The sequence below is a fragment of the Mus pahari genome, chromosome 8 (assembly GCF_900095145.1).
Source record: "Mus pahari chromosome 8, PAHARI_EIJ_v1.1, whole genome shotgun sequence".
Lineage (NCBI taxonomy): Eukaryota > Metazoa > Chordata > Mammalia > Rodentia > Muridae > Mus > Mus pahari.
The window spans coordinates 28359040-28368998 of NC_034597.1; the positions used below are offsets into that span (position 1 = coordinate 28359040).

Consider the following 9959-nt stretch of genomic DNA (forward strand, 5'->3'; position numbering starts at 1 on the left):
CACACACACACACACACACACACACACACACACACACACACACACGTCTCTGGAACCATAGAGGAAGATGGAGCACAGACTGTCACAGGCAGGGGTCAGGGATGGTGGGAGTAATTTCTTCTGGACATGACACTGCTCACTGCTACACTCCCGAAGTCACAGCAGTTGAGGTTGTCTGCATAAGGTTAGGCCAGTCAGCACTCTAGCTTGCAGTGTGAGGAGGTCCCTGAGCTCCACCTCTAACTGGAAAGCTATGCACAGTTGATAGCTTGCACGGGTGTGGCCTCATCTTGGCTAACCATGCGGCAGCGGGTGGTCCTGCACGTATGAATATGTGGGCAGCACAAAGTGGGGCTGGTGGGTTAACTTTTTTTTTAAAAAATGAGGGCATGAAGCTGCAGATTAAGGAAGTGGGGGTGGACCTGAGAGGAGTTACAGGAACGAGTGGAGATTGCATAAAAATACATTGTATGATAGTCTCAAATAATTTTTAATAAAAATATTTTTAGGTGGAGATGAGCAATGCGGAAGAGAATCTAGGAGATGATGCTCCTGCCTCCAAGCTAGGATCCAGGATTCTTGTACCTGTGTAGCTCTCAACCTCTTAGCTAGATCCACAGATGAAACTAATTTATAATGTTATTTTCTAATGCATACTAATAAATTTAAGTGGCAGATTGTCTTAATAAGAAGAATATTTTTATGCACTAAAATTGAGCACTTTGTTGAAGAGTCCTAAATCTGGGTTTGTACCACCGTCTGCCATTGCTAAGTCTGTGGCATTGGTGGGTTTGTATCACCGTCTGCCATTGCTAAGTCTGTGGGGACCCTTTTAGCTACCTTCCCTGTGCCTCAACTTAGCCCGGGACTTGGAATCATAAAGATTCCATTTGTTAGAAAAGACTCATAAAGATGAAGTGAAAATACACACAGCACCTATAATATCAATATTTGCTTTCACAAAAAAACCCCACAACATTTGTGGCTTGTTATGACTCCTTTATTAATTTTTAGGTAGCAAAGTTAAATGAAAACCTCTGGCAAAGGAATTTTAATGTAGAAATTCTGAGATGGCCAGCAGGTCTGCTTTTAAAGCATCATTTTTCTTGGACAAATGTGCTTGCAGGTGTGGTTTTACATTGTGGGTAGTAGCCTGTGACTGTGATTAAATTAAACATCTTAAAGCAATTTAAAAAGTACCGTTTGATGAGTGAGTCCTGCAATTTAGCCTTGAATCCCTAGGAAGAGTGGAGTGGAACATCGTGGATGAACTGGAAATGCCTGGATCTCGGGGTTGCAGGGTCTGGGTAAATCTGTCCTATTATGGTGGCCCTAGGTCCCTAAGCTTTGAAAATTTGAGCAACGAGAAGGTATTTTCTAGCCTTAACAGCGTATTCTCCATGCAAGCTGATTCTTCTCATGGTTGTTGCAAACACAGAAAACACTGACTTCTGCCAGGCTGTGCATGTTTCCAGAGTCTCTGAGAGAACCAAGAGATTACAGTTGCTGTAGGAGCTGGTTTCTTACCTGGGGATGACCACTCCTGGAGAATTTCTGCTCCATGAACCGGTATGACGTGTGTGTGATGAACAGGGGTACAAGGAAGTTGAAAAAAGCCATGGTGAAGAGAAAACTGATGAAGTTTCTACACGTACAGGGAAGAAAAACAGAGGTCAGCTCCAGGGTGCCAACAAACAACCCAGGCCCATCAGCATCTGTGCTGGACAACGAGAGACATCATCCCATCATCCTGTCTTAGACAAGTACTCAGAGTGTAGCTGCTCCTGTTTCCAATTGAACTCTCCTCAGCAGCCAGAGGCCATGGGTCTTCCAAAGTTCGTGTTTGGGAGCCAGGAGCTGAGATGAAGAGGTATTTTGTCAAGCTCCGATGCTCACCCTTTTCTCATTTGTTAGCCAAGGATGGAGGATGGGATTCTTCAATTTGGAAAATGTTGGGAAAATATTTTTGTGCTCTGTGTCAAGGTTGTCTCGGTGGTTTAATAAAGAGATGACAGCCTATAGCTGAGGCAGGCAAGACTTCCAGGCAGAGATAGGCACTTTGGGAAAAATTGAGAAGCACAGGATTCACCAGCCAGACGTGGATGAAGTTGGACATACCAGAACTGAGTGAGAGATAATGGGTCATGTGGCAATCATGAACTAGAATAAATAGGTTAAAAAGTCTCCATGTCATTATTGGGAGCTGGTGGGTAGACATAGTCCAATTTTTCTTTAACCAAATCCTGGAGGAATCAGTGGGTCAAGAGGAAAGACTATCTAAGGGAATCTCTTGCTTGACCTAAGGATTTAAAATTAATGTATGGACGGCAAAGACACTGAATACTGTGTCACTTAAGGAATCAGTGGCTAACACCTGGGAGCCCAAGCCAGGAGGATTACCACCAGTACCCTGCCAGGCTGGACTTTATAGTGACTTCTAGGACAGCTTGAGCGAGCGGCAGGGGGAAATCATGTCTCAAACTATCAACAATGGAAAACTCATTAAAAGGGCCACAAAAGTACCTGAGGTCTCAGTTTAGGCCTTGAGGAGACTGGAGACAGGAGGGTGACCAGAAGCAAATAGGAATCAGCAGGAGGAAGATCCTGATTTCATGAAGGGGAAACTACGCACTAAGATTTTATTGTTCACTAAGGAGAAGTGGGAGAAAGCACTTTCAGAAGAGCTTTGTTGGGTTGTGTTCTGCAGGACATTGGGGCCACTCGAGTGCAGAGGTTAGTTTTATCTGAGAAGCCTATGTCAGGGGCAAATGCTCTGTGAGTCATTATTGCCTATAAAACAGGACTGTGGTGTGACTGTGCTGGAAACAAGCAGTGGGAGAGGTGGGAGGCATAGCACTAGAAGCCACGTGACCAGTTCCCAAATGATCCTTGACAAAAGCTTACTTCTCCCAGAGCTACGCAGATTGTGCAGTAATAGAAGAAAATCCCATGGTTATGGAGACTGTATACATTCAGCCCTACCTTGTCATGGATCAGACCAAAGTGGATGCTCAGAGATCTAGAATTTATCTCTATGTTCGGAGAGCCACACCAATGCAAAGCTCTTCCACGCTTTGGATCTAAGGGCATGGGTGCCTCTCAGAATCAGTGAATTCTGAGCCAAGACAGCTTCTTATGCTAAAGAGGTCAAAGAGTAGTGGGGCTCCATGATGGTTATGATGGCAACAAGCAAATGTCCCACTCCTCTGGATGCTTGAATCTGAGCTGTACTTTATGTGTCCTTCACACTGCTTGCCCATTCTCAGCGACAGTCTGGGAGTAGATGTCATGACTAAGGAGCTCTGATGTCCCCAAATGTTGACATTGTTCCAGCGGAGATCTCAGCTGGAACACCCTTCTCATGGAAGCTTAAAACCAAGATCCCTATGAAGAAAGCCTCAAAGCCACAACTTCCACCTCACCTGTCACCCCTCGAATAGTCCAGCGTACAGCATGTCCCCACGGGCTCATAGTCATAGTGGCCCCAGCCCATCAGGGGCAGGGACGCCCAGAAGGCAGATGACAGCCACACAAACAGCACCAGAGGGATGGCCGTGTCCCATGCCAACTGCCTGCCTGCATGAGATAGAGGAAGGATAGGTTGTACAGAGATAGAATGACCACATGGAAAAGAAAGGACTCCGTAGCTGCAGAGTGTCTCTAAATCCCTAGCCCAAAAGTAACAGCCTGGCGCCTCGGGCAAGTCAGGGCTAACTTTGAGCCTGCCTTCGTTTCTACATAATGATGAGCATAGAACTCTCTGCCTTTGAGAACCATGACGACGCTCCCTCTCCCTCTCCCCCTCCCCCTCCCTCTCCCCCTGTGTGACACACACACACACACACACACACACACAGAGAGAGAGAGAGAGAGAGAGAGAGAGAGAGAGAGAGAGATCCTGGAGATATTTGGAACAGGTGCTAGGATGGAAGCAGTGAAGAGATGTCCCCAAGGCCATGTCGACAGGAAAAGATAACATATGGTCAGTCACTCAGAAAGAGAAAGAGAAAGGCTCCTGATCTCTGAGGGTTAGGCTATGGGTGTCACAGACACAGCAGGAACCTTCACACTGATAAAAATCCACTGCAGAAGACTGGGAAGTCAGTTGAGAAGGGTAACAACAACCGTTTGTCCCCCAACTGTACCTGACTACCAGGAAATTTTCTATATCCATGATCTCATTTGATTTTCAAAATGAGTCTCTGAGATTGTTTTTGTTTTGTTTTGTTTTGTTTTTAATAAGCTTGCAGAGAAAACCAAGGTTCAAGACCTTGAGTCACCAAGGCTGCAGGAAAGGCGAACTTGGTCTTACTAGCGAGCTTCTCAGAGCAGACTCGTCAGACTCGTCCGCCCTCCCTCGTTTTCTAGAATGAATGTCTACATGGTATAGGCATGGACCCTCCTCTCACCCACACTCTCTTGTTTGAAACACATTGAGTGGAATTGAGTACTGACCACTGTGCTCTACCTTATCCTCATATACTCCACAGTGTCCCTGCAGTTGGTGGGGGCAGGAGGGTAGACATACGGGTGCAGTAGTGGTGATAGCGTCCCCAGGCAATGGCTGCAGTGCCACAGATGCTGGCCAGCGCTGTTGCAAATCCCTGGAAACCATGAACCTGGCAGCCCTCTGAACCATGTGGCCAGCGCCTGTGGGAAACAATGGGCAAATGACCCTTCCGTCCCTCCTTCACTCCCTCACCTGCCCAGGTGAACCTGGAAGGGTCCTGGATCTTAGCCCTGCTCATGCCGAGAGGATGCTATTATCAAAGTCTTCCCACTATGGAACTGGGGTCTTGGAGTTTAGGGCACTGGGTTAAAAAAGACCTGTGGATGCAGGCCCTTTAGGCTCAGTGACTTTTTGGGACCACCAGCGTACTACAAAGTCTTTGTGAGTGATCGTATGCCTCCATTGCAGGAGGGGAAGCTGAAGCCAAGAGGAAAATTACTGAACTAGAGTAGCATATCCAATGAAGGCAGAGTTAGAGGGTAAACCTCACATCTCTAGATTCTCAACAGGTAGTGCTCGTTCACAGAGAGGAAGAACTGATTCAGGCCCCAAAGGCAACTTTGCAGGCCACATGACAAGATGCTGGTGTGCACATGAGGTATTAGACGCTCAACTAAATCCTGTTTGCTTTATTTAGGGATCACCAGGCAGTTTGTATTTGTAAATATTTAAACCATTGCTATTTATAAATAATTGTGCTATTTGTAAACAACCATACTGTTTTTAAATAATTAAAACAATACATCCAACAACATGTATGAATTAGGTTGTAATATCTAATTGACAGAAGTACCCCAGGATTGGAAATAATGGAGCAAGGACTCAAGGCTAGACCCCCTGAATGCAGGGCTTGGTCTCTGAATCCCTCCAGCCCACTGTTCCTTTGGTCAGGTCTGGGAAGCCCCTGCATTCCAGATATTGGCTATTTCTTCAGCAATAATCAGACATTACAGTTTAACTTAATTCAATCTGCCTAACCTCTGATCTTGGGATTTTTTTTTTTAATAAGTAGAGAGAAAGGCTCTAGTCTGTTTGCCCATAAACCCAAAGTGAAGACCCAAGAAAGACCCCAGAGCCCATGGAAGGAGAACGGGAATGAGAAGGGAAGAGGACTGGTACCGGAGGAGGCTGGATACAGCTGCAACAAGGCCATTCAGGCTGATCCCAGTGTCTGCCAGGGCCAGGCTCAGTACCAGCAGGTTGCTGGGAGTCCGCAGATCTGGAGTCTTGCAGAAAGAGAAGATGGTCAGGGCATTGAGACTGATGCCAGAGAGCGCTGAAAAGGAAGGATGAGGGCTGGTATCAGGGCTGGCGAGACCCATGTGGGTGTTAGAAGCAGGGTCTGGGGTTGATGAAGTTCCAGTAACCTTCCAGATTCCACACCAGTGACCTCTCAGCACAGCTTTTCCAATGCTGCTCTGGTGGGGTGACTCCCAGGTACTAAAACCTGTGATTCCCCCTGCTCACTACCTACTGACCATCTAACAGGAAGATGTAGAAGACTACACAGCCCAGTGAGGCCCATGGCTCAGGGTTGCTAGTTAGCATGCTCTAAGTGCAGTTAGGAAGTAACAGAGCTAGGGACAGTCTCCAGTCTTTCAGATTTTAAAATTCCTTCTTCAAGGGCTGCGGGATGTCAGGGATGGCCTCGGAAAAGAAGATCCAACTTAGAGCCTAGAGTAACCCAGGACACCAGGCAAAGTGAAACTGCAGGAGATCTGACCTCGAATTTGAGCTTGGCCACTCCCTTGCTGTTTCTTGAACTTTCTTAACCTTGGCTTCTTGTCTCAAAACTGAAGAGCAAGAGTTGGGCCTAGCGGCCAAGTTACTCAAGAAGCAGAGGCAGGTGGATTACAAGTCTAAAGTCAGCCTGCCTAACCCACCTCAAATCTAAAACGTAAAAACAGGACTAAGGATATAACTTAGTGGTAGAGAACTTACCTAGCTTGCACATGGCCCTGGGTCACAGCCTCAGTAACATTCTGCTCTCAGTAGAAAGGCGGGAAGTGATGGAGAGGGAAAGATCTCTCCTTTAAAACTGTGGAGGCCAGTGCATGGAAAAGAGTCTCAGAATATGCAGAGATGTAAATTAAAATTTCACCGCATATGAAAGGACCAGAAACCAGGGTAAGTTTCAGTAGTTCTCAGGAAGTGAGGCCCATTCAAAGGTGTCCAGGATCTTCAGGACAGTCCTAGTGGCTGTCACTTCCTCCTCGTTGTCAGTGCTCAACAAGTGAAAGAATGTACAGATGACTCTTCCAGGCCTGGTCTGAATGAAGACTGTTTGCCATCAGCCTGGCATCGAGAAGGACCATTTCTGGACTCACTGCGCATCTTAGAGAGTCTAGCTTGAGGCAGGTATCTCTTGGGCCTAAGTTGCTGCTGTCGGAGAAGTGCCTTTGGTGATAGGAATAGACCTGGTAGAAGTGGTGGCAGATATAGGCAGAGGTGGTAGAGGAATAATGAACTTAAATTCCCTGTATGTCTATTTAGACAAGGATTTTATACTAACGATTGTACTTAGCCTCTGCAGATACCCGTTTATAATGACTAGGCTCTTAGGGTCAGAGAGATAAAATGACTTGATCCAGTCCAACAGAGAGCAGATGGCTGAGTTTTCTATCTCTGGAGACTTCTGAGACCTGGTCTCAGAATGTGAGATTCTTAGCAAAATTTCTTGGGATTAGAATGAATTTTTCTCTTGGATTAGGGGATATGAAAAGGCTAGACTTGACCCAGTCATCTCTGAAGCAGATAGCTCCTGTCCAAGTCTCTCTCTCTCTCTCTCTCTCTCTCTCTCTCTCTCTTTCTGCCTGGCTTCTCTCTCCTGACTCCTGTGCAGAAAACTACATCCTAAGGGGGCTGTCATGAGAAGACCTCCTGGATCCCCACACAGAGGTGAGGCAGCCAAGATGATATGATACCCAGTCTCCTGCCCGCTGCACAGTTTTGTCCTGGATTGTGGGAACCACTGGGTCCTTGCTTCACCCAAGGTCTCACCTTCCATCAGCAGGACTGTTCCTACAGCCAGCACCTCCAGTTCCCCAAACCCAGCAGGCAGGGCCCTGGTTGCTGCCATCCCTGGACTCCTTCTGCCAGCTATACAGCTCTTTCCTGGCTCTCTGAAGCCAGGTCCCTCCTTTTAAATGCTCACTCCCTTGCTGGCACATGGAGATTATTATGGTAGACTAAGAACTCCTTCTTTATTTCTTATCCTTCTAAGTCGTCTTCTTGGCTTACATAGAAAGAATCCATTCAGTAGATGGATAGTGCAGCTTTTGTGAAGCTGGAACGCGCTCTGTCTTGTTCATTCCAGCCCACTAGGCAGGATTAAGGTCTCGGATCCAAATGGTGTGTGAGTGAAAGCTGAATTGGGAAAGGGTTGCATAACTAAGGGAGGGAAGTGGAAGAAAGGATTTGAGCTGCAGCTGTCCCCGAGAATTGGATAGTAGCCAGGTCCTTGTATGTGCACAGCTGCTGACAAGCGGCCTGTGCGCGTGCATGTGTGTGCATGTGTGCATTTGCATGTGTGTGGGTGGGTGTTGTGTGTTCATTCACAGGCTCATAGGCATGTTCAGGCAAGCATTTGGTGGGCAGGGTAAGGTTTGTGAAGTCACCTGCTGTCATAAGGCAAACGTTGACTAGGACCTGACCGTTGGCCTCTGGTGCAGTCTGCCATGACTGGCTGTCTGCTCTGTACTGCTACCACTGGATGGTTTTCCTATTCAACTGAGTCATTTCTGCTCCATGCCCTTTCCTAGGTAAGTGCTGTTTGAAATCCATCAAGGATTTAGACTTTAGGCCTTCACTTCCTGCCTCACATACAACCGTTCAGCTATGTAATCATAAAATATCTCCCAGGATAAAAAATGGCTTGCATTCTTTTTGAAAGTACCTCATGACCCACTAAGAACTTTGGCCTCTACACACAAGGTCTTGGTACAACTTTTGTACTGGCTCATGCTAAAATTCTCACGAGAAAACAATGATCTATGTGACAACTAATTTTCAGATGGAGAAACTAAATCCCATAGGGTTATTAGCAAAGGAGCTTGTGTCTACTAAAGTAGTAGACATTAGACTGAACTAGTGGATGAGCATCGAAAGACTCCTAAATATAACCCCATGGATGAGATGTCAGGACATCTCTATTTCCGATGAGGACATTGGAGAGAAGTTGGTTACAAATCAGTCCAAGATCATGTAGTGAGTGGTAGGTGGAATTGTAACAATGCCTGTCCTTCTATCATGGCCCTGGCACCTCCCACTGTCCCCTGTCTTAGAGTTTCCATTGCTGTGAGTAGACATCATGACCAAGGCAACTTTTTTAAAGGACAACATTTAATTGAGACTGGATTATAGGTTCAGAGGTTCAGTCCATTCTCATCAAGGTCGGAGAAGGATCTCAAAGCCCACTCCCACAGTGACAAGCTTCCTTCAACAAGTCCATACCTCCCAATAGTGCCCTTCCTGGGCCAAGCCTATTCAAACTACCACATTCCACACCCTGGCTCCCTTAGGCTTCTTCAAACAGATGAGTCTATGGAGGCCACACCTAGCCAAAGCATGATGCAAAATGCATTTAGTCCCCACTTCAAAAGTCTCCATAATTCTCAATAATGTTAAAAGTCTAAAGGTCAAAGTCTTTTCTGAGATTCATTCAATCATTTAACTGTAATCCCCTATAAAGTCAAAATAAAAAAGCAGATCACATACCTCAAATATCGCAGTATATACATTACCATTCTAAAACGCCATTGTGAGGAAATACTGAACCAAACAAGGACCTACCATACCCCCCCTCCAAAAAAAAAAAATACCTAGGCAAACTCCAAACTTTGCATCTCCATTTCTAATGTCAGAGTGCTCATCAGGTCTTCAGTTCCATTCATCTTTGTTGTCTGTAACAAACTTCTTTTTCCTGGTCTGGTTCCACTCCCTGTTAGCAGTGTTTCTCAGCAGGTATCACATGGCTCTGGCATCTCTAAAGTCTGAGGTCTTCAATAAAACGTCAGCATTACACCTTTTTTTTTCTGTTTTTTATTAGATATTTTCTTCATTTACATTTCAAATGATATCCCCTTTACCCTCCCCACACCCTGCTCCCCTCCCCACCCACTCCCACTTCTTGGTCCTAGCGTTCCCCTGTACTGGGGCATATCAAGTTTGCAAGACCAAGGGGCCTCTCTTCCCAATGATGGCCAACTAGGCCATCTTCTACTACATATGCAGCTAGAGACATGAGTTCTGGGGGTACTGGTTAGTTCATCTTGTTGTTCCACATATAGGGTTGCAGACCCCTTCAGCTCCTTGGGTACTTTCTCTAGCTCCTCCATTGGGAGACCTGTGTTCCATCCAATTGATTACTGTGAGCATCCACTTCTATATTTGCCAGGCACTGGCCTGTCCTCACAAGAGACAGCTTTATCAGGGTCCTTTCAGCAAAATC

General features: G+C 46.2%; 1 protein-coding gene across 5 annotated transcripts in view; it reads right to left on the bottom strand.

Annotated features, from left to right (window-relative positions):
• Window positions 1–7676, bottom strand: part of Rgr (retinal G protein coupled receptor) — a 15092-nt gene extending 7416 nt beyond the window's left edge. Inside the window, exons 1-5 of one of the 5 annotated variants that reach the window (XM_021203815.1) lie at window positions 7511–7676; window positions 5630–5786; window positions 4529–4650; window positions 3423–3576; window positions 1528–1645 (exon numbers count right to left, since the gene is read on the bottom strand). In XM_021203815.1, the coding sequence (XP_021059474.1) occupies window positions 1528–1645; window positions 3423–3576; window positions 4529–4650; window positions 5630–5786; window positions 7511–7589 (630 nt within the window). In that variant the 5' untranslated portion in view covers window positions 7590–7676. Of the gene's footprint in view, window positions 1–1527; window positions 1646–3422; window positions 3577–4528; window positions 4663–5629; window positions 5787–7510 lie in introns of all 5 variants that reach the window. The other 4 variants (XM_021203816.1, XM_021203814.1, XM_021203818.1 and 1 more) reach the window with 4 other exon arrangements.
• Window positions 7677–9959: the final 2283 nt, after the last annotated feature.